Consider the following 25,219-nt stretch of genomic DNA (forward strand, 5'->3'; position numbering starts at 1 on the left):
AAACCTTCTGAAGTTCGGGTTCTCTCCAAACTAAACTTTCAGTAAAGTTCAACCTGAATTTGGGTTCTACAGGCTCGGTTCACTTATCTCTGATTAAGATCATGCTAATCCAGTGATTCTTATTTGATTCCGGTTATAAGGAAATTATCACTATTAAGATAACATACTGTGCCTTTTTGTTTTGCAGCCTTACGTCCAAAGACTTGTATAACGGACAAGCAGAGTGGGAGACAAAGACGGTTCTGAAGACCAACTTCCCAGGAACAATAGCCATAGTTATTTATTTATCAGCATTTGTATAAATGTTTCATACAGTTTATGTTCCAGTATTTTTTTTACGCCTAAACAATAAATATCTAACCAAAGTTTTAGAATAACCGAGCGGTTTATTGCACTAACCTAAGCGAAAACTATGACATACTTCTTGCCTCCTGTGTTTCTTTATTCTTCTTCCTTATGTTTTACTAATTCACATAAAATCTTTAAGTGTGCTCCAGTTCTGTAAATCATCTTAAGTGTCATGCTCCTTCCTGTAATCTCACTTCTTATGTAGCAGATGTCAGCATTTACAATAGTAATGTTTCTGTCCCATTGACAATTAATAGCTGAAGTAGTTTTGCATTTCCTTTACAGGAAGCTCATTGTGTTAACCTACAAGGAGATGACTATAAAGCTTCCATATTCTTCATATGAAAAGAAATACTTTTATCGTCTCGAGTCACAAACTTGAGCGCACCGCTTGTATGGTGCAGAACATAGACTAGGACACAATCGGCTGGGAAAAGGTGAAGGGTTTTGCGGCATTTTATTTGGCTACGGCAGAGACTTATAGGGATGGTCTCTAGCCTGTGGCCTTTCCAGTTTTTGCACAGCTAGCACTCCCAAGACTCTCTGGCAGTTATAGGCCTTCATGGCATGCGGAGAGTTCTACTACCGTCTGCTGCACTTTTTCTACAGTTGAAAAAAGGACACTTTTTTCATTTCCTTTGGGTGTATAGAGCCCTATGGCTACGTTTGACTTTTATGCTGGAAGCTTCTCCCTCATATACGCTAGGTGTACGGATCAGATGTAGTGTGACTGGGCCGAATTTCATGTTTTTGCCAACCAATTACTCTAGTCTGGTGATGCAGGGTGTAGCCAGTCAGTGGCAGCAGGAGGAATAGATCACCATTGTAAGGGCTTAATCTAACGGGCGTTTGTTTTCTGCACAGTTTTTTGAGCAGAACGCAAACACATAAAAATTTGCATGACTGAAGCGAATGTCTTGCTTAAGAAAACTGCCTTTGCTGCGTTTATGCACACATAAAGTGCGCTGCCCGCTATTCCCTGCTGCGGCTGTGACAGCTGCAGCAGGGGATTTCTTGGATGTGCAACCACTGGATGCTGTGATATCCAGGTGTTTCACCTTGTGGTCAATGGGGCCGCCTTTGCTGCCGCTGGCCCCATAGACCACAAGGTGAAACCCCTGGATGTCACAGCATCCAGAGGTTGCACATCCCAAAAATGCGGAATGCAGCAGTTATTTGCGTTTTAAAATCCGCTGCCCTATATTTACTGCTGCGCATTTTTGTGCGCAGGTAAAAATTAGACATATGACCGCTGCCATTGAAAAGCATTGGTTCGAATAGATGCGGATTGCAAACACAAGTAACATGCGCAGCAAAAAACGCCCGTCTGACTGATCCCTTAAGGTGAGGAAAGTGTGATTTACTATTTTAGATGGTTTTATTTATTTTTTTTTATATAATCCTAAATAACTTCTTTAACCCTTTCCACCGCAGACTGTTTTCATTTTTTGATGTTGCATTTTTAAAATGGTACCATTTAGTGTACCATATAATATACTGGGACATTTTTGAATGGGGTGAAATGGGAAAAAAAACCCCACAATTTTGCCCATTTTTGAAAGTTTTGTTTTCAAGGTGTTCAAGTACAGTAAAAATGTCGCAATAACTTTTTGTTCTGGGCCAGTACGAGTACGGTGATACCAAATTTTATAGCTGTTATTTTTTTCTTTGTTATACTATTTAAAAAGAAAAGACTTTTTGCTTCATTTTCTGTCACCAGTTTTTGACCCCCATAGCTATATTTTTGCATTAACCCCATAGCTGATGTAGCCTGTTTGTGTCTTAATGACCATCTAATTTTTCTCTTTTTTTTCATCATCGCATTCCTAGAGCCTTAACTTTTAAATGTTTCCACCGACGTAGCCATATGAGGGCTTTCTTTTTACAGGGCAAGTTCTATTTTTTTAATGACATAATTATGGGGTACATATAATATATGTATTGCATAATGTTTCATTTTTTTAGTAGGACTGGAGGAAAAAAAACATTGTGGTTTTTTTCATTTTTATGGCATTCAGCATACAAAATAAATATTGTGATAACATTATTCTCTAGGTCAGTACGATTCTAGTGATACCAAGTTTATACAGTTTTTTTTTTTTTTAATGTTTTGCTATTTTTATACATTTTTTTTTCTTTAAAGATATGCTTTTGTGTTACAGCATTCCAAGGGCTATAGCATTTTTATTTTGCCATTGACAGAGCTCTGTATGTGGTGGCTGCTGTTACACACAGCTGGTAGTCTGCTGCAGCCACCAAGATCAGAGATAACTCTGGCTGTGTAGCCATTTACTCACAGAGGCATTTAAGTGGCCTGACAGAGGGAAGGGGCTCCCTCTGCCAAAGGGCCCCCTGGATAAGATCGCAGCATGTCATTTGGTTATCATGATAGCCTGGGGTCTAGCAAAGGATTTCCTCTTAGTAATCTTGCCTAATAGGAAAGTGGAACAAAAAAAAAAAAATTGGAAAAGATGCTTGAAGAACCACCACTGTATTGGTAACCAATGTGTGTGTATGATAGGGATTGTGTTAGGAGCACTTACTTCGAGGGGGAGAACAATATGTAAGGTTTAATATTTGTGGAAAAAATATGGAAACACCATACGAAATGCATGCCTTATGTTAGATAGAATTACATTATTATGGCGTTTTTTTGCAGAATGAGATGTACTTTTTGATGGTACCATTTGTTGAGCCACATGACCTTTTGATCACTTTCTATTTCATTTCATGCAAGGTAAGATAGTCAAAATTAGCTATTTTCGCCATGTTCTTTTTTCATGGCATGCATCATGTGGCCTAAATAAAGTATTAAAGTTTGACAGACTTGACTTTTTCCAGAAGCACATAAAATGCTGTAATTATATATGCAAAGTAACCACTGAACGCAATCCTCCAAGCCTGGAGAAACAGGTGCGAGAATAACACTTTGGACTTTCATTGCAGCACTTGCTATTTACTCGCATGCAAAAAACACACATGAAAATTGCCCATTATCCGCTATGGGACCGAAAAAAATTGCATAGCACGTATGTGTACATGCGAGCTGTTAACCCTTCAAATGCTTCTGTCCATTCTGACTCGGGCTTCTTCCTTCTACAGAGAGAAAGGTTCTTTGGGATTTCAAGCTTAAACTTGACAGCAGCCTCCTTCACAGAGTGGGTATACCTGTCCTCTGCAAGCTGATATATAAAAGTGGAACCAAAACATGAACTCCATTCCTATACAGACAGCAGTGCATTACAGGGTGATAATTAATATCATGAGCATATATTAATGGACAGTAAAATGAATAACATCATGGATACATCAAAAGGGCCACAAATACATAATGTACAATAGGAACCTAGTTCTAGATCTATGCAAAGCATTAGTGAAAACCCTACATGGCGTATTGTGTATTATTTTAGGCAGCTTGTATAAGATGGACATGGCAGAGTTGGAGCAGGACTAACATCGATCAGCTACCCTATTTTGTCCCCCAAAATAAGTGAAAAGGAAGAGAAACACGGTCCAACAAAGTTTGCATCTTAGTCTCTGACTAATTACAGTCTATGGTTCCCTCCAAGGTCCTGCCTGAATGTTGTTTCAGCTAGGTGGATTTCCAATGTGTCTCTTTAACCTCACTGTATTACAATGTTGCCTTATTATTATAATAATAATAATAAGCATGTCAATTAAAATTTGCTGATTTATAGGCAGAATCTTTGGTGCAAATTTCCCTGAAGCCTTTGGTAGAGTTTCTGCCTGTGGATAGGGATAGTTAATGGTCTTAACTTCAGTGGTATATAATCCCCCCAATAAGGAAGCCGCACGGCCTCTGTGGGATTTCAAAGGCTCAGTTGGGCACTGTACATATGAAAATATGGTAGATTTCCTCTGTCCATACGGCATCTGATGAACCATGCCATGCTTTTTCTTTTGATGAAATCCGACAGACCTCTGTAGGAAGTCAGAGACCTATGGAGACACAATAAAGACATTATGCATCTCTATAGAAGCCCTATGATGGTATGTTTACACATGGCAGATAATAAAGAAATATCTGCAACTGTTCCATTTATTCGGATAGGGCTTGCGGAAATCCATGCACTTGCTGCAGAAAGAACCAAATATACAGGATGCAACAAATCTACGGGGTATGAAATCATCCTTATGGATCTGTACAGACATCTGAATGAAATCATGGGCACTTACATATATGTAAAGAGGTTTTATAAGACGGATTGGCTTCTTGCAAACACACTTGGACTGGCCCACGGGAGAACCGGTGAATTTCCTGGTGGGCCCCCAATCCCACACAAACGGTGCACAATTCTGTATACCCAATGCAATACTTACTGATAGGCAGAGGACAGCATCCTAGACAGGTAATATTGGCATCTAACTGTTCATTAGTGCCCCAGAATATGTTTTACTGGTGGACCCTGGGCACCCCTGTCCAACACTGCTTGAGTTGTATAGCAAGACCAAAGCAGTCAGTCTGGGGATTTATACTGAAATGCTATTATTCTGCTCAAGATAAAGTAACTTGGAGGATTACTTGCTGGATCTTTTTGGATTTGGCCCTGGTTTGTTCATGTGTGGTGTTTCATGGCATCATGGCAAAAGGAGACATAACCATATGTTTTATGTGATTTTTACCATGTGCATTAGCCTTCAACATTTTAAAGGTTTTTATGTATGATGAATGTCTACAATATATTTCTTTGATTCATCATGGCCATGTGATGTTTTAATCTAAATGGTGACGTGATTTCTCTTCTGCTGTAAATTCTTGCAGAAAAAATACCAGGGTTCCTATAAACGACACTATTTTTGCCACGGATTTGTGAAGCACGATGCTTCTTATTGCTGCAGTACCACAAATCCAGCATGTGTAAAATGGTAGTATGCAAAAAAAGATAATATGGTTTTTCAATGAACTGAGGACTAGTTTTTATTTGAAAAGTCATAACAAAAGACACAATATAAACCTACGACGTGCTATCCATTAACAGAGATCCACTTCCTTCTATTCTAGATTTGTTTCACATGGTAGAAACCTATTGTTGTATAACGCATATACTCACTGGAAGGGAAACTGACTGACAGCCAGTCACAAAGATTGGAGGTTACTGTTCCCTTGCTTTGACCTCGGAGATCATTGTGCAAAGAAGAGCCTAAATGCAGTCAGTCAGTAAATAGCTTCCCTGCGCCCGGGGAATTTATCTGCAATGCTAATTTCAGCGACATTTTCAAATATGATATATTTCTGTGATTAGCTTTCATTTCTTCTTCTGCATACACTCTGAATATACTGTAGCGACGGTACTTAAGTTGCAACTTTTTCCATTTCAGCTACTTAGTTGTATTATAGCCGCGGTTTGTGTAGTGAAGCATGTGAAATTCAATACTGCTGATAATACCCCTAATCTACACCGTGAACTTGATTTAGATCCACTGTACATGACCATATTTCCAATTTAACGCTCCCATTGCTGGATTGTCTTGCATGCTTTTGAATTCACACATCAAAATCAGCTAGACTTCAATCAAGTTCTATGACCAGAGAATTATTTTAGCATTTTCTGTCAATATATTTAAAAATGATTACCACGTGTTTTTCCTGCGTTTTTTGGATATCCATACCATTTTATGGCGTCTTAAAGCAAAGGTTTGAGTCATTCATATTTTTCAATTTTGCCAACCATTATATTTGATACTTCCTCTTTGGTGTTTGGATTTCGTAATCTGACATGACCAAAAAAGGGGGCTCTAGATGTCCATTAAAACTCCTCTTTTCCAAATAAGTGCTGTATATTACATTCTACACCACCATCCACAGACTCTTTCCTCACGTTCTTGTCTTCCTTCCGAGCCCTATGTGGAGTCTTGGATTCTTCCTGACACACTCTCCCAATTGTTGGATGTCTGGTTGACAGAGTCTGCAGCTCCTTTAATTCCTGCCATCGAGGATCACAGATGTGGTGGCCCACCTTTACAATTGAGTCCTCTTAATATTGTTTGCTGTTTATCATTGTCATTACTTGTTATTATTCCAGAAGCGCTGTCCTTGAATCCATTTTTTGTAATCTGATATGGGGTTAAGTATATATCAGTAAAGATCCATCAATATCATTCAAGTGTGTTTATTCTGATGTCCTACCTGAGAGTAACTGCCATTTAGGCTGGCTGCACACAAATGAGTCAGAATCCATATGCAGGATCCCGCACTGGAATCAGACCCTGTTCCGGGCCGGTGATCCTGCGCACCTGTCATTTCTTGTCGTGTGCAGGTGGCCTTCTGTAATGCGGATGGGCCAGCCGGCGAGCCATCAGACATGCGCAGAACTGATTTTCCCATGCTGTCGTTAAGTGATGATGTGGGTCTCATGACCTTTCCACAATGTTAATTGCGGAAGGGCCATGGGTTGGATGGCTTCCATTGACCTTAAAATTAGAACATGCTGCAAATTTCTTTGCCTCCACGAGCGGAAAATCGCACCCACCCCAGATTCCACAATTCAGTCCAGCTGTGTGCATCCAGCTTTAAAAGGATTGTGCCATCAGACTCAACCCCTTTCAGTATGTGGCCCACGAGGCAATCGGCTGAGCACCCTGGATCCTGCTCTTGACAACCTGGAAAATAGCTGTTTCTTCCAGAGGAAGCACGGCTAGCCATTTTCTTGCATTGACTGTTGCAGGGGCTTTTACACAGCCGCTCTCCGTTCTGGCTTATGGAAGGGAATCCCAACAGCAGAATCTCTGCTCTGACATTCATATGCTCTAATGGGGCATATGAAGCGGGGTTTTGTTCTTGGCACAACTCCTTTAGACACACTATTTTCTGGTCCATCACATCTACAGTTCTAAACTGGTAAAATGCCACGTCCTTTGGAGTACCTGAGGATTCTCTATTGATCCAAAGTTGTGACACAGTAATGGGCCCCAAAGGTCCAGCCGGAGACGGACCTCATTTGAAGTTGTTTCGGAGCCAATCCCTTGTTGTTAATATCATATGTGAACAGTGATAGGAAAATGTATGATGTGATTAAAGGTGGAAGAGCACATATTCTGAATAGACTGACAGCTGGTTGTCAGGATCATTTATTCTAGTGGGTCCAAGACACTCCAGTCTGATAATAACCCGTATATTTCAGTAAGAGCTTTGGAAAGAAGGTTATATTAAAAAGGTAAAGAACCCTTAAGATAAATAAATGGTTAATCTGTAAGGCCGAAAACTCAGACTGCTGCTCACCTGGACATGATAAATTAATCCCGATGTGGAAAGACTAAAAGGACACTGACATCAATCTATTTTCATTTCTTGTAGCTGTTATTAGAATCGATGGTTTTGCTGATGAGCAAATGCTTGGTACTTGTTGTGTACCACTTAGATTAATGGCAGAATGTGAACATCTTTCATGTCCCTGTTAACTCAGCCCATGTGAAAAGTACAATTTACCAATCAACATATAAGGATGAAGTTTATTAGAAGAAGGTCAACTGTTTATTTCATAAAGTAACATGACAAGTTAACTAATAGAAATTGTAACGTAATGGAAGAAGGTGGCTTTTTTTTACTTAAAACCTAAAACTGCAGGAAAACTATTTAATTGAAGTTTGAAAAGGATTTAGAATAAATAGACGGCAATCATATAAAATGAGTACTATGCTGTTTACAACATTTCATTTCAGAAGAATATATTTTGAGCTGAAGAATTATTTCCAACTGTGTAAAAAGCAGTTTTAAAAGCAAACTGAAAAACTTTGTCTAGGAGCTCGAAAATGTTGTCTTTTATCTAAAGTACTACTAATTTAGTAAACGACACCTATTTAAAGTTGGCATCCCCTGTCTTTTAAGAATACTCAAATAAAGGTAATAACCTCACATATGTAGCAGGTTATGTCAGCTCCCGTCTTATATTCCTTGCTGTGTCCTCTTTTCAGCATAAAGAAAACTGTCTCTCATCCATAACGCTCGATCCTAGGCGGTTTCTTGACACAAGTGCATTTACATGATAGGAGCTTGGATGCATAGAGAGAAAAACGTTCATTGAATGCTTATATGGTAATAGAAATAGAGTGTATATATAAAATCGTAATATTTCGTTCTGAAAACATATTATGGCAACTAATGAGAAATTGTGTATATCCTGTTATATGAAGGATTATTGATGAAAGGTAAATATATATAGGTTTTTTAAGGGATACATTGGATATCACCTATAATCCTCATTGTGTTGGTTGATAGATTTTCATATATTGAAGGAATTATGCATATCTGAAATGATGTTCTGATATTTCCTTATTGTTATTCCACTGTTTAATATAATGAGCAAGTTTAATATTTGAAACTTTATATAATACTAAATGTTATCAAGGTCAGTATAATCTGAAAAGCAATGCATATAGGTGGTAACTCCCATAGGAGCGGGGAGCCAATGCTCTTGTGCTTGCGCTCAGGGATATGTAAGTGTTAATTAACAGATGAAAATGTAATAAGATTACTATTTACGGAAGGAAGTAACATATTGTGAATGAGGTGATCAAGACCTGAGAAGGTTGAAATGCATCCTCAGGACGTCTGTATTATTCTTGTTATGATGTGCACATATTGAATAAAGAGAGAAGAAAGCTTTTATCTCTATGCATCCGAGCTCCTATCATTTAAATGCACTTTTAAGAATACCTCTCCATTAGGCTGGCTTTACATGAGTTGTCTATTGAAGGCAAAGTGCCCAACAGTCGTCTCAAGACTTTTACACAGGTGCAGGAGTCATTCATTGAATGGAGGCAGATAACCTGCATTCATTGTGAACAGGCAATTATTCCAAATATGAACAACTGCCTGTTTACACTGAGCAAGAACTTGCTCACTAGTCACTTTATTTCAGTGAGCTGAAACAAAGCAAGTAGTGACTACTAAATGATTTCTCACTAAGTACCCAGATGGGTCCTGGGTTTGCAGAGGACAACTGTTGATGTAAATCAGAAGTTTCGTGATTTTCTTTTTTTTGCTGATCATTGACCCGTGTAAGGCCACCCTAAGTCTGGATGATTCATGTACTTAGATCCTGTTAAAAAACTAGTCCTCTTTTCTAGCCAGAATTAAGCTCAAGTTGGGAAGAGAGAAAAAGAAAAAAAAATGCCTAATAGAGTAAATACATTCCATAGGGTTAAACAATCTTTTGATGTATAAAGATGGGGGCTCACCTGATGGAAACACTGCCGTTGTGAATAGGTCCGGAACCTTCGATGTCAACCCGATTAGATTTGATCAGGTTGTAAACTGCCAAAAAACTCTCTTCACATATTGCCACAGATTCCAAATTCAAATTTCTGTTTATTGGCGTCCAAATCAAATGCAACATGTTTTGGGAACAAGATCCATTTTCTCAAGCAATATAAAACACATATGTACAAACACTTGTTCTTTTATAATCAAAGATAGTGCCATCCCTTCCATTGGAGACTCCCCTGTTTTGGCGTTAACTCCAGCAATGTCTAACACAGCATGCTTAATCATATTAAATAGAGATGAGCGAGCACCATAGTGCTCGGGTGCTCGTTACTCGAGACGAACTTTTCGCGATGCTCGAGGGTTCGTTTCGAGTAACGAACCCCATTGAAGTCAATGGGCGACCCGAACATTTTTGTATATCGCCGATGCTCGCTAAGCTTTTCATTTGTGAAAATCTGCAAAACCCAAGAAAGTGCTGGAAACGACACAGCAACGGATAGGGCAGGAGAGGGGCTACATGTTGGGCTGCATTTCAGGTTCCCAGGTCCCACTATTAAGCCACAATAGCGGCAAGAGTGGGCCCCCCCCCAACAATTTTTACTTCTGAAAAACCCTCATTAGCAAGGTATACCTTAGCTAAGCACCACACTACCTCCAACAAAGCACAATCACTGCCTGCATGACACTCCGCTGCCACTTCTCCTGGGTTACATGCTGCCCAAGCCCCCCCCCCCCGCACGACCCAGTGTCCACAGCGCACACCAAAGTGTCCCTGCGCAGCCTTCAGCTGCCCTCATGCCACACGCTGGCCTCATAGCCACACCACCCTCATGTCTATTTATAAGTGCGTCTGCCATGAGGAGGAACCGCAGGCACACACTGCAGAGGGTTGGCACGGCCAGGCAGCGACCCTCTTTAAAAGGTGCGGGGCGATAGCCCACAATGCTGTACAGAAGCAATGAGAAATCCAATCCTGTGCCACCTCCATCAGGAGCTGCACACGTGGGCATAGCAATGGGAAACCCATGTGCCACACACTATTCATTCTGTCAAGGTGTCTGCATGCCCCAGTCAGACCGGGGTTTTTTTATAAATAGTCACAGGCAGGTACAACTCCGCAATGGGAATTCCGTGTGCACCCACAGCCTGGGTGGCTCTCTGGAACCCACCGGCGGTACATAAACAAATCCCATTGCAGTGCCCTGGACAGCAGAGCTAACGTCAGATTAAATGCAGGTGGGCTTCAGCCCACACTGCATGCCCCAGTCAGACTGGGGTTCTTTATAAGTAGACACATGCAATTACAACTCCGTGTGGACCGACAGCATGGGTGGGTCCAGGAAGCCACCGGCGGTACATAAATATATCCCATTGCATTGCCCAGCACAGCTGAGGTAACGTCCGATTAAATTCAGGTGGTCTTCGGCCCACACTGCATGCCCCAGTCTGACCGGGGTTTTTAATACATAGACACTGGCAGGTACAAATCCCTAATGTGAAGTCCCTGTGGACCCACAGCATGGGTGGCTCCCTAGAACCCACCGGCGGTACATAAATAAACCCCATTGCAGTGCCCAGCACAGCTGAGGTAACGTGAGGTTTAATGCAGGTGGGCTTCGGCCCACACTGCATGCCCCAGTCAGACTGGGGTTCTTTATAAGTAGACACATGCAGTTACAACTCCGTGTGGACCGACAGCATGGGTGGCTCCCTGGAACCTAACGGCGGTACATAAACGTATCCCATTGCAGTGCCCTGCTCAGCAGAGCTAACGTCACATACAATACAGGTGTGCTTCGGCCCACAGTGCATGCCCCCCAGTCAGAGTGATAATATGTACCTTAACAGTAACCGCGTTGGTGGGAATGTGGTGGTGACTGCGGACCTAGTAGCGTGGTTTTATTTAGTTGGTTTTCGGAATGTGGCCAGGATTAAGTGGGCCGTGGCGGGGGGATGGTGGGTGGGCTCTCTTGTTGTGTCGGTAAAGGTGAAATTCTTGGACTGCCACCAGACGGACCAATGCTAAGGTATTTGCCAAGAATGTTTTCATTGTTGGAGGAGGAGGGGGATGTTTTTGAGGCACTACGTGTCCTCTCCACGTGTCCGTGGTTATATGCACCTTAACAGTAACCGCTTTGGTGGGAAATGGCCTCGCCACCATCATGCCTTTGGGAAGCCTCCGTTTCCACACCCCAGTGACATAGCATTAGCAGCGGTATAGGCAGAGCCCAGAATTAGTAACATTTCAGCGGTAGCATTAGGGACAGGCCCCAGTAACATATCACTAGCAGCATTATAGGGGGAACACAGTATTAGTTCCATTTCAGTAATAGTAGCAGTCAAGACAGGCCCCAGTAACAATTTCCGAAGCAGCAGTATAGGGGGAGCACAGTATTAGTTCCATTTCAGTAGTAGTAGCAGCAGTCAAGACAGGCCACAGTAACATTCCTGTTGCAGCAGTTTAGGGAGATAACAGTCTCTTTCACATTTCAGTAGTTGCAGTATAGAAAAGGCCCCAGTTACATTTATGTAGCAAAAGTGTGGGCCAACCCCACACACCTTGCTGAAGCATGAGTGCAGGCGAAGCCCATAAAAATTACTAGGATTACACTGTAGGCGAGGGCCCAAAAAAATTGGTGTACCAACAGTACTAATGTACCTCAGAAAAATTGCCCATGCCCAACCAAGAGGGCAGGTGAAACCCATTAATTGCTTTGGTTAATGTGGCTTAATTTGTAACTAGGCCTGGAGGCAGCCCAGTTCAAAATTGGTTCAGGTGCAAGTTTCAACGCTTTAATGAGAATTGAAACGTATAAACATTGTTTACAAAAGTCATATGACTGAGCCTTGTGGGCCTAAGAAAAATTGCCCGTTCGGCGTGATTACGTGAGGTTTCAGGAGGAGGAGGATGAATATAATACACAGATTGATGAAACTAAAAGGTCCCAGTTTTTTATGGTGATAGAGAACGATGCTTCCATCCGCGGGTGCAGCCTACGTATTGTTTAGGTATCGCTGCTGTCCGCTGGTGGAGAAGAGAAGTCTGGGGAAATCCAGGCTTTGTTCATCTTGATGAGTGTAAACCTGTCGGCACTGTCGGTTGACAGGCGGATATGCTTATCTGTGATGATTCCCCCAGCCGCACTAAACACCCTCTCTGACAAGACGCTAGCCGCAGGACAAGCAAGCACCTCCAGGGCATACAGCGCGAGTTCAGGCCACGTGTCCAGCTTCGACACCCAGTAGTTGTAGGGAGCAGAGGCGTCACGGAGGACGGTCGTGCGATCGGCTACGTACTCCCTCACCATCCTTTTACAGTGCTCCTGCCAACTCAGCCTTGACTGGGGAGCGGTGACACAGTCTTGCTGGGGAGCCATAAAGCTGGCAAAGGCCTTGGAGAGTGTTCCCCTGCCTGCGCTGTACATGCTGCCTGATCTCCGTGCCACCCCTGCTACCTGGCCCTCGGAACTGCGCCTTCTGCCACTAGCGCTGTCGGATGGGAATTTTACCATCAGTTTGTCCGCCAGGGTCCTGTGGTATAGCATCACTCTCGAACCCCTTTCCTCTTCGGGTATGAGAGTGGAAAGGTTCTCCTTATACCGTGGGTCGAGCAGTGTGTACACCCAGTAATCCGTAGTGGCCAGAATGCGTGTAACGCGAGGGTCACGAGAAAGGCATCCTAACATGAAGTCCGCCATGTGTGCCAGGGTATCTGTACGCAACACATGGCTGTCCTCACTAGGAAGATAACACGCTGAAAGGATGACAGGCAAGCAGCATGGGTACCTTCAGCAGTGGGCCAAGCAGTCTCTTCCCCCTCCTCCTCATGCTCCTCCCCCTCCTCCTCCTCCTCAACGCGCTGAGATATAGACATGAGGGTGCTCTGACTATCCAGCGACATACTGTCTTCCCCCACCTCCATTTCCGAGCGCAAAGCGTCTGCCTTTATGCTTTGCAGGGAACTTCTCAAGAGGCATTGCAGAGGAATGGTGATGCTAATGATTGCAGCATCGCCGCTCACCATCTGGGTAGACTCCTCAAAGTTTCCAAGGACCTGGCAGATGTCTGCCAACCAAGCCCACTCTTCTGTGAAGAATTGAGGAGGCTGACTCCCACTACGCCGCCCATGTTGGAGTTGGTATTCCACTATAGCTCTACGCTGCTCATAGAGCCTGGCCAACATGTGGAGCGTAGAGTTCCACCATGTGGGCACGTTGCACAGCAGTCGGTGCACTGGCAGATTAAACCGATGTTGCAGGGTCCGCAGGGTGGCAGCGTTCGTCTTGGACTTGCGAAAATGTGTGCAGAGCCGGTGCACCTTTCCGAGCAGGTCTGACAAGCGTGGGTAGCTTTTCAGAAACCGCTGAACCACCAAATTAAAGACGTGGGCCAGGCATGGCACGTGCGTGAAGCTGCCGAGCTGCAGAGCCGCCACCAGGTTACGGCTGTTGTCACACACGACCATGCCCGGTTGGAGGCTCAGCGGCGAAAGCCAGCGGTCGGTCTGCTCTGTCAGACCCTGCAGCAGTTCGTGGGCCGTGTGCCTCTTCTCTCCTAAGCTGAGTAGTTTCAGCACGGCCTGCTGACGCTTGCCCACCGCTGTGCTGCCACGCCGCGCGACACCGACTGCTGGCGACGTGCTGCTGCTGACACATCTTGATTGCGAGACAGAGGTTTGCGTAGGAGGAGAAGGAGGGTGGTTTAGTGGAGGAAGCATACACCGCCGCAGATACCAGCACCGAGCTGGGGCCCGCAATTCTGGGGGTGGGTAGGACGTGAGCGGTCCCAGGCTCTGACTCGGTCCCAGCCTCCACTAAATTCACCCAATGTGCCGTCAGGGAGATATAGTGGCCCTGCCCGCCTGTGCTTGTCCACGTGTCCGTTGTTAAGTGGACCTTGGCAGTAACTGCATTGGTGAGGGCGCGTATAATGTTGCGGGAGACGTGGTCGTGCACGGCTGGGACGGCACATCGGGAAAAGTAGTGGCGACTGGGAACCGAGTAGCGCGGGGCCGCCGCCATCATGTTTTTGAAAGCCTCCGTTTCCACAAGCCTATACGGCAGCATCTCCAGGCTGATCAATTTGGCTATGTGCATGTTTAAAGTTTCAGCGTGCGGGTGCGTGGCGACGTACTTGCGCTTGCGCTCAAACAGTTGCGCTATCGACGGCTGGACGCTGCGCTGAGAGACATTGCTGGATGGGGCTGAGGACAGCGGAGGTGAGGGTGTGGGTGCAGGCCGGGAGACGGTTGTGCCTGTGTCCTGAGAGGGGGGTTGGATCTCAGTGGCAGGTTGGGGTACAGGGGGAGAGGCAGTGGTGCAAACCGGAGGCGGTGAACGGCCTTCGTCCCACCTTGTGGGGTGCTTGGCCATCATATGCCTGCGCATGCTGATGGTGGTGAGGCTGGTGGTGGTGGCTCCCCGGCTGATCTTGGCGCGACAAACCTTGCACACCACAGTTCGTCGGTCGTCTGCACTCAGTGAAAAACTGCCAGACCTTTGAGCACCTCGGCCTCTGCAGGGTGGCATGGCGCGAGGGGGCGCTTTGGGAAACAGTTGGTGGATTATTCGGTCTGGCCCTGCCTCTACCCCTGGCCACCGCACTGCCTCTTCCAACCTGCCCTGCTGCTGCACTTGCCTCCCCCTCTGAAGACCTGTCCTCAGTAGGCGTAGCAAACCAGGTGGGGTCAGTCACCTCATCGTCCAGCTGCTCTTCCTCTGAATCCTCTGTGCACTCCTCCCTCGGACTTACTGCCCTTTCGACTACCTCACTGATAGACAACTGTGTCTCATCGTCATCGTCCTCCTCACCCACTGAAAGCTCTTGAGACAGTTGCCGGAAGTCCCCAGCCTCATCCCCCGGACCCCAGGAACTTTCCAAAGGTTGGGCATCGGTCACGACAAACTCCTCCAGTGGGAGAGGAACCATTGCTGCCCATTCTGGGCAGGGGCCCGAGAACAGTTCCTGGGAGTCTGCCTGCTCCTCAGAATGTGTCATTGTAATGGAGTGAGTAGGCTGGGAGGAAGGAGGAGCAGCAGCCAGAGGATTCAGAGTTGCAGCAGTGGACGGCGTAGAAGTCTGGGTGGTCGATAGATTGCTGGATGCACTTTCTGCCATCCACGACAGGACCTGCTCACACTGCTCATTTTCTAATAAAGGTCTCCCGCGTGGACCCATTAATTGTGAGATGAATCTGGGGACCCCTGATACTTGCCTCTCTCCTAATCCCGCAGCAGTCGGCTGCGATACACCTGGATCAGGAGCTCGGCCTGTGCCCACACCCTGACTTGGGCCTCCGCGTCCTCGCCCGCGTCAACGTCCTCTAGGCCTACCCCTACCCCTCTGCATGGTGTATTAAGAGTAGAGCAGAAACAGAACGCTGTAATTAAATGTGCCGCTTATTGGCCTGTGGTTGGAGGCTGACTTCACTTACGGAACGCACAGCAGAGCCAGGAAACAATTTTGCGCACGCCTGTAGTGAGACGTAGGTGCGTAGGACTGAGCTAGTGGAATTCACAGTGCAGAAGCAGTCAAGTGGCCAAAGGGCAGTGGTAGGCCTTAAGTATTTTGCTTCAATTTTTTTAAATGGTGAGCTGAAACACCAGACAGATACTGTATGCAGCGTATCTATTGTATACTGTTTCCCTCTGGCGCTATGACGGCGGTGATGTAACGGGCACAGCAGAGCCAGGAAACAATTTTGCGCAAGCCTGCTCTAACGCTTAGCTGCGTATTAATTAGGACTACTACCTCCAGCAGACACGCAGTACACTGAAGACGGTCACAGGCAGCCCAAAGATAGTGTTTTTCCCCAATTTTTTTGAAAAAAAGTATATCTCTTTCACCTTTACCTCTTTCCCTGCCTCACCAGTACTGCCCCTATACTCTGTACAATGACTGCAGACTGAGGACGCAATGGTCTGCACGCCCGATATATAAAAAAAAAAAATTGTGCAACACTGCTAAAGGCAGCCTCAACAGTACTGCACACGGTCAGATGCGGCCCTAAGAAGGACCGTTGGGGTTCTTGAAGACTAAAATAAGATCTAACACTCTCCCTATAGCAGCTACAGCAAGACAGCACTTTCCCTGATCTCTGTCACCATGCATCTGTGGCGAGCCGCGGGCGGGTCAGATTTAAATACTCGGGTGTCATCTGATCTCGCCAGCCACTCACTGCAGAGGGGTGGTATAGGGCTGGAACGTCACAGGAGGAAGTTGTAATGCCTTCCATGTCTTTCTATTGGCCAGAAAAGCGAGCAAATGTCTCAGAGATGAAAGTGAAAGTAACTCGAACATCGCGTGGTGCTCGTCTCGAGTAACGAGTATCTCGAACACCCTAATACTCGAACGAGTATCAAGCTCGGACGAGTATGCTCGCTCATCTCTAATATTAAATGCTATTTGGAATAGATACAATGCCAGGCTTTGTCTGTATAGTATTTTTAGATCATAGATCCTTGCGGGCACAGAGTGTTAAGGCAGCAGAAATGCAACTCTGATTCATGACCTGAAGGTTGTAAGTTCAATCTCTGCAAGGTTCAGGTAGCCAGCTCAAGGTTGACTCAGCCTTCCATCTTTCCGAGGGCGTTAAAATAAGTACCCAGCTTGGTGGGGGTCATAAATGAAAAAAAATTACATGAAAGCGTTACTGAATAAATAGTTTTATTTATGTCAAAGAGAACATACCACTTTCAAAGAATGCTTAAAGCTTTAGTCCCGCAACTATATTTCTATTCTACACTGCTCATGCTTACTAGGGAACACATGACGAGAGGTCTATCAGAGGGATTGATGTCATCAAAGCTCGTGTACATAGACGGCCCGCTACCAAACTTTGAACATTTCCCATGCGTTTGCACCATGACTGGCATCCCAGTCCTGGGCATTGACAGAAGAGGACCCAGGTATTGTAATAGGGGTTGCGAATATTGGAAGTAGGGTTATTTATAGAGATGAGCGAGCGTACTCGCTAAGACAAACTACTCGAGTGAGTAGTGCCTTATGCGAGTACCTGCCCGCTCGTCTCAAAAGATTCGGCTGCCGGTGGGGGAGAGCGGGGAGGAACGGGGGGGGGGGGGGGGGGGGGGGGAGAGATCCCTGCTCACTCCCGCAACTCACCGCTCACCCCCGCCGGCACCCGAATCTTTTGGGACGAGCGGCAGGTACTGGAATAAGGCACTACTCACTCGAGTAGTTTGCCTTAGCGAGTACGCTCGCTTATCCCTAGTTATTAAATTTAAGAGAAGATTACAGGAGAACAATTTTTTTGCTAAATCATTTTTAATTGCTCATTGTCTTAGGTAGTATATTTACTAGAATATGGATATAGCCTCCAGTACATTGGCATGGTGACAACTTTGACCCTAAAAGAAATATTTAGGTGTTTTATCTTTAGGTGTTTTACCTTTTAGTTTATTAGTATCTTTGTTTCTCGACTATATACCTTTGCCCCTTCTTGATCCTGCTATAGTGTGCTTCTTCTAATCACTTCTAATGTGTCTTCCTGATGTTTGGCGCTGCCAAATGGTTTATTTCGAAGTGCTGATTGGCGCTCTATGCCAAGCATTTCTGGACTCCAGTTATCTCTGTTTGATTGCAAAAAGGTAAGTGTATTTTCCCAATACAGAAAATAATAAAAATGCTTTTAGTACAAGGGTCCCTGTGTCCTATTTATTACAGCAACAGCAGCCAGGGACAAATTAGGCACTGTTTTTCAAAGAAAAAAAAGGCCCTTTTCAAGAAATTCTTTCCTTTTTAAGGTAGCAAAGTTTCTGTGTCAAAATACACTGAATGGTCGCTTTATTAGAGACACTGGTCCTTCCATGATTGGAGCTTCCCTGTATGAAAATTAGACATATGACCCTGGAGTGCAGCATAAAATCAGTTTCAGTGTGAATCGACATTTGAATGGGAAAATTGAGCGATCTAAGCGACTTCGAACAAGGCTTGGTCATTGGTGCCTGACTAGCCGGGGCCAGTATTTCACTAACTATCAACCCTATAGGGTTTTCTTGTAGAGCGATGTGCAGTGTAAACTGAGATTGATGTTATCAGGGAAAAGCTTCCAGCAAAAAGGGGACTCTTTAGAGATAAATGGTTCATTGACGAAAGGGGTCAGATGAGGATGCCAAGAATCCTTCTGCTAAACAGGCCAAGCAAGCAGATTGTAGCTGAATGCATTGGTGGTGCTCCAGCTAATTTTGTCTAACCGCACACCCTGTCATTTCTGTAGAGCCATAACATTTTTACTTTCCCATTAACAAAACTGTATTATGATTTGCTTGTGGAATGACTTGTTATTAGCACCATTGTAGATAACATCATTTTTGATTAACTTTCATTCATACTTTTTTCTGGGAGGTGATGTAAAAAATAAATGTTGCCTTTTTTTTGCATATAGTCTATACCCTGTGGTATAAATAACATATGTATTCTGTGATTTGGTGCGGCAATGACAATACTAAACATATATTTATTCAGTACTTCTATGGAATAAAAACAGGTTTTACTGAATATACATATTTTTTCTCTTCTATATTTAGAATGTAAATTTATATTCCCTTGGTCTCGTCAACAGAAGGAAGATTTCTTCCTCTAAACCAAAGGTTGCTTCATTTGCAAGTATTGGGTAATTTCTCTTCCCATTCTTTAGCAGAACTCATCTTTCGTTGACAAACCTCTTAGAACTGGTACACTTGCTTTTGCTCCTATATTACAAAAGCTTCTGCAATCAGAAACAGAGAAAACCTTCTTATTGTCCTCTTGGATTCTAATGTAAGGATAAAGGCTTCAATTTTCCACAGGATTGAATGACCAATTGGTAATGCCCATACAAGTTCAGCCCTTTTCATACACGCATTTCCATAAGTTTTGCTGAACACTCATCTGATGCCATTGAAAAAATCTGTAGCGTTGCATTGTGGTCTCATCCAAATCCTTTACTCGCCCCTATCGACTACAAGAAAGATTCTCACAACAGACTATTAGGAGTTGACAATCAAAATTTAAAGGCAGCTCCCTCTCCGTATTTACTGTACGTCCCTTTTGTGTTACACTTGTACATATATAATAGTCAGTTTGTTATCCATCAAAAGTGAAAATCACATTATCTACCTAAAATTTAATTTTTCTCCTGAAAAAAAAACCCTTTGAAATGTTGGACACTTGGATCTCCCTTCTAATTTGCTCACCACTGCCTGCGATCAAGTGAAGTCAGTCTCTAGTACCAAAGACACAAACAGATAACGAGAAGTATGTGTATGTGGGGGGTGTTGTCTCATGCTGCCAATAATATTCCATAAAAAGGGGAGGCGGGAGGAACTGCTGCAGAGACCGAGAAGTAGAGAGACTCACATTGAGATGCTGCTGCAGCTAAACATACTGTGTCACAGCCACTGAAATCACATGCACACTGCTCAGTAATTCCCTATGTCCTCTGTGTTGCTGCAGAGTGTGAGAGGGAAACAAAAAGACTCACACCAAGATACTTCTGCAGATAGTGTCTACTATGTCTCTACTGGTATTGAATTTTCCCTTCTCAGTATTGCTGTATAATATCCTCCATGATGCTGTTGTCTATGAATGTGTAGAGAGATATAGAAGAAGGTATCCTGCACCCTATATATACTGTGTATGAGAGCCATCGCATCAGCTAGTTTAAGTCTACCTACTCTGGAAAGACTAAGAAATAAAAATGGAGCCCACAAAGGAAAACAAAAGTTCAACTATACAGGCAATAAGTCAAGTAATGGCTAGAAATACTACTACTTCATATGTGCCATACACACAGAAGACAACTTGGGCTATGTTCACATCTGTGTTAGAAACCTCCATTTGGAGGTCTATTGCAGATCAGCATTGCCGGATGAAAGAGCCCTGCATGAAGGACTTTTTCATCCGATAAGATGCCAGACAGCTGAACCAAATGGAAACCACTAAATTCAATGAGGTCTGTTTGGTGCTGTTCAGTTCCGTCATAAGATGGATCCGTTCCGCCAGGGAATTCTTTCCTGCTCCTGTAATAAAGCAGGAAAATGGAACCTCTACATGCAGATGTGAACATAGCCTTACTTTGAAAGTCACCTGAAAGTGTACGCTTTGAAAGGATTTTCTCTTGAAAGTCATTTGGCTCAAATCAATGTCATAGACTTTTTTTTTTTCTTAACTTTAGAAAAAAATGCTTTTTAATATTGCAAACATTTGTGTTCCATCCTTTAAATTAATTTTGGAGAAATATTTCCCTAGCATTTCTCTTTTTTAATCTCTCTGTGTGGACTTGGTGTTTGAACTTTCAACATCAAAGAGTTTCTTTAATAATATTGTGCAAATAGACTATCTGACTGCAAACCGGAGCTGGCAAATATTACAGAGACTTAAAGGGGTATTCCAGGCACAGACTAACATTTTAAAATTTAATGTATATCATCACAACAAGTCATTTAGTAATAGGTTCACTGTATCTGGTCTAGCTACTTTCTTCATTTCTATATCATGTGACCCTCTGCCTGGAACATATCTCCATTTTTTTTCTGGCATCCTGTTCTCATTTTCTACTTCCTCCCCTGTCCATAGCCTCTAACATCCTGTAAGCAGTGCATGATTGGAGGACAGGAGTGGAGGCACTGCACTAGATTGCTCATGTGCAGTTCAGAGTGCCCAGAAGCATCGGTCTGTCTGTTTCAGCAGACTTTGTCTGGCACTCTGAGAGGGAGGTTGGTGCTGGTAAGTTGTAGGACCGGTGAGCTGTGGGTGGAGCTACAGCACTGACCGGTAAACAAGCTCTATGCATGCTGGGAGTTGAAAGTAACAGTCTGTTGCTGTGTTTACTGCAGAAGTAATGCACATAAACATGGGGGAAGCACAGGATGAAAAGGGTCCAGAGCAGATAAAACATATAGGTTGCCACTATTTGCCTGGGACTCCTAGATTTCAGAATTTTCAGAATTTCCATTTTGTTCCCAGAAAACCTATTTAAAGGGCTTGCCACTCTTGTTTATGGTATTGCGGTTTAGCCTTACTCAGTTTATTGAACTAGCTGCAATACCAGACACAATGTATAGATAAGAGTAGTATCGTCTCTGGGAAAAATGCATACCCTTTCTCCTAATTTCAGATATACCCTTTTAACCTTCCCAATTTGGTGATGTGCAACAAAACTTTGTAAACCCTGAAAGGATCGAGGGGACTGAACAGTGCTGAGAGTATTTTCTAGCACTCTAGACCACCCAACAGCACTCTAACAATAAATCTGGTAAATAGTAGTCACTAGCTGATTGTTCTACCTAACCGAATAACACTGAAGGAAAATCAAATATACCAAGTGTAATTGTCCAGTTTTAACTAAAATATCTATATCTGATTATAAAAAGCTGCAACACAAAAACTTTTACCTATCATCATATCTCATAGTTCCAGCATGCTTTTCCAAGATTAGGAGGCATCATCAATAAGGTCTGGGTTCATGGGCACAGCCTCCCAGCCTCTTATCTATTTTCATTATCTATGAACAAAGCAGTTTGTTTTTAGCTGACTAGTATTTATTAGGAAATTATAGTACCAGTGTTTCTGGTGGCGCAATGCTCCACACAGCTCTGCTACATTCATGTCACACACACAGCTCTGCTACATTGCTTTCGCATGAGTTGGACGTGATTTACGAACTTCTGCAGTTCGCTGAGGAGACGTTGGCTCGTAGCTATTGCATATGAACTGCATGTGATTTACAAACTTCAGCAGGTGGCTGAGGTGAAATCGTAGCTCGTCACTGTGTCATGTAAGCTGCACTAGCTGCACAGCAGTGTTGAACCCTTTGTGATGACATGTTTGCATGACAGTGACGGTTTGTTTCAACACTGAACAATGGCTGACGATTAAATGAAGGCTGGACTGGTGTTGGCGGCATTAGCACTTGAGATGACAAGATTTCACGTTCAGGAGATGCGAAGATAGTGCTGATGCTTCAATGTTGTTGGTCAATTTGCACCCCCAGGTATATATGTGGACATTTGTGAGGTATCATTTATTGGAGTCTCCACACAGGTGTCCAGCTGTCTCACAACATACAAACTGCCAGACTGAACACTGTTGTATCCATAGCAACTGAAGCCGCAGGGATTTGTGGGGAATGTAGTCCGCCCATAATCCCACATTCAGTACACAAGGATAAAGGACGTGTCACTGTTATTTGATCAGAGGGCGGAGCTAAGCCTGTAACTGACATTCACAGGTGCTGTCAAGCTATGCATTCAACTCACACACAGAAATATGGACAAGTGATCGTTAGCACTTTGACTAGTCTCTGTGATCACTGAGGCAGGAACTGATGTCATTTAATGTAAATATTAGTCACTAAGTTGTGTTTGGAATATTTCTCTTGAATGGCTAATCAGCTGTTAAATAGTTTTTCTATCTAATGAAGCTATTTGACAGATGACAGCTGGAGAATGTGTATTAATGCTCAATTTTGTAAGAAGAACCATTGCCTATACTGGCTTTACTTTCAATGCCTCCCCTCCACATTATGACATAATAGGTTGCAGTGAGCAGCTTTTTCCTGAAAATGTTATGGTGATGTGGGCACTGGATCTGTGCCTGTGCCATCACTAGCAGGTGCTGGCTATATCCTGTAATGGTGGAGATTGGAGATGACTCAAAGGCAGTAGAGGTTCCGCCTCAGATGCTGCAGTCAATAGCGACCTCCACATCTAAACAGTGGGACCTTTAATAAGATCTAAAAGGTCAGTAAAATACTAACAGGCAATAGTAAATGACATAACAGGAGTATTGTAGTCTATTATGTTAGTGATTCTAGGATCGCATAGCCCAACAGTGGAACTAAAAAAGAAAGTAAATAGAAAAAAATAATGAACTCCCTTTGGAAGAGATTGTATGGATCAGGCTTGGGAGGTAACTTTGATGCTGACTGTTTAACCCCTGAATGCTGACTGCAGCATCTAAGAGGTTACATAATGGAAAGTACTCTGTCTACCCACACGATCCAATTTCAGGGTGCCAAACAGTTTGCTTGGTAGCCGGAAGTCTAGAAGTATACAATGCACTGCAGGTTTAATAATATTAAAGAGAAAAATGAGAATAAGAAAACCCTTTTCTCAAATTTTTCCATAAAATATATACAATGATACAAAAGTAAAAACACTATGAGCCTCAGAATCTGACTACAGAAGCTGTTTTTCTTTCTTTAAAAAGATTTCTAACTTTTTTTTAAAAAAGTGGTAAAATATCCCAAATTTGATATAAATGTAGTCTTGCTATAATCACATTGACCCACAAAATAAAGTGAACATGCCATTTTTTACTGCTCAGTAAATGATTTAAAAACAAACCCCCCCAAAATTACAAAATTATTAGGTTTTTTTTCTCTATTCCACCCTACCTAAAAATCTTTATTTTTGATATATTGTATTGTGTATTTAATTGTACCATAAAAATACAATTAGTCATTCAAGAAACAAGCCCTCATATGGCTATGTTGATGGAATGATAATATAAAGGGGACGAGGGTAAAATAAAGTTTATTTAAAATATAAAAGTTTGTAGTGAAAATAAATAATAAAAGCTATTTAAAAGCCGCAGTATCAAAATAGTATAAAGACATGTTTACAGAGTTGGTGCTGCATTTATAGGCTCATATAATAATGCTAAATTATTGGTGAACAATGTAAGAAAAACCAATGCGCTCTATATCACAGATTTCCGCGGTAAAATAGAACATGCTGCCTTCTATTTTCCACGAGGAGGTTATGCAATTCTGACCCACTAATGTGAGCAGAACTGCATAATCCATTGCATTTGATTGAGTTGCGTACTACTGCGACTCAATCACTTGTGGAATACTCAATTCCTATCCGCTCGTGTGAAACTTTGTGTGAAACCCCAAAATTGTACCATTAAAAATATAACTTATCTTGCAAAAAATAAGCCATCTTACAGCTATATTTCCCAAAAAAATAAACAAGTAATGATTATCTGAGGTTGGTGATGAAAAAATGGCAAAGAAAAAAATTTCTGTGTCCTAAACGCCAAAATTGGCTGCATCACTAAGGGGTTAATTATGGCTACTCGGCATCTAGAATCTGCTTACTACAACTACTGATCAAAGCAGAGATGTTCTAATGCTTTTCAATGAACTCTCCGGGTAAACTGATGCCCCGTCTTATGTCTAGTGTAGGGCCAGAGGGCCAGGTGGAAGACAAGGGGATTCTCACTTGATTGCTCTTTGAGTCCCTGTGTCGTGAAGTGCCTTCTGAGGCTCAGTATAAGTCCTTACACAGTGCTCCTTCTTGCCCACATAACTAAAATGTAACAGTTTTATTTAGCAAATGACCTGCTCACTCTTGTAACATGTCAATAGCACTGACTGTTTCCTTGGGAATCCTTTGTTTGAGCTAAATCTGATCTATCATGTATAGAAAGTGTAGCTCCATAGATCTTTCATAATTGTAGACCTTGTAATAACATGTGAAGTCAGTCTCCCTCCATTATTCCAACAGTCAATGGGGTCATTGCAATTTCTATGTATTTCAGCTTTATCTTTCCTAATATGATGTCACTTGTAGTATTGTTCTGCTCTGTTGCTATGCACAACCATGTCAACTGCTAATGAATAAAGTACATTTAGTGCTG

At 43.1% G+C, this 25,219-nt stretch overlaps 1 protein-coding gene across 3 annotated transcripts in view; it reads left to right on the forward strand.

The window, feature by feature from the left end:
- The window catches only part of KATNIP (katanin interacting protein), a 227,168-nt gene extending 226,664 nt beyond the window's left edge, over positions 1-504 (forward strand). For 2 of the 3 annotated variants that reach the window (XM_066576139.1, XM_066576141.1), the window contains exon 28: positions 188-504. In XM_066576139.1, the coding sequence (XP_066432236.1) occupies positions 188-246 (59 nt within the window). In that variant the 3' untranslated portion in view covers positions 247-504. The remainder of the gene's footprint in view (positions 1-187) is intronic. The other variant, XM_066576138.1, reaches the window with a different exon arrangement.
- Positions 505-25,219: the final 24,715 nt, after the last annotated feature.

The sequence above is a fragment of the Eleutherodactylus coqui genome, chromosome 8 (assembly GCF_035609145.1).
Source record: "Eleutherodactylus coqui strain aEleCoq1 chromosome 8, aEleCoq1.hap1, whole genome shotgun sequence".
NCBI classification, from domain to species: Eukaryota; Metazoa; Chordata; class Amphibia; order Anura; family Eleutherodactylidae; genus Eleutherodactylus; species Eleutherodactylus coqui.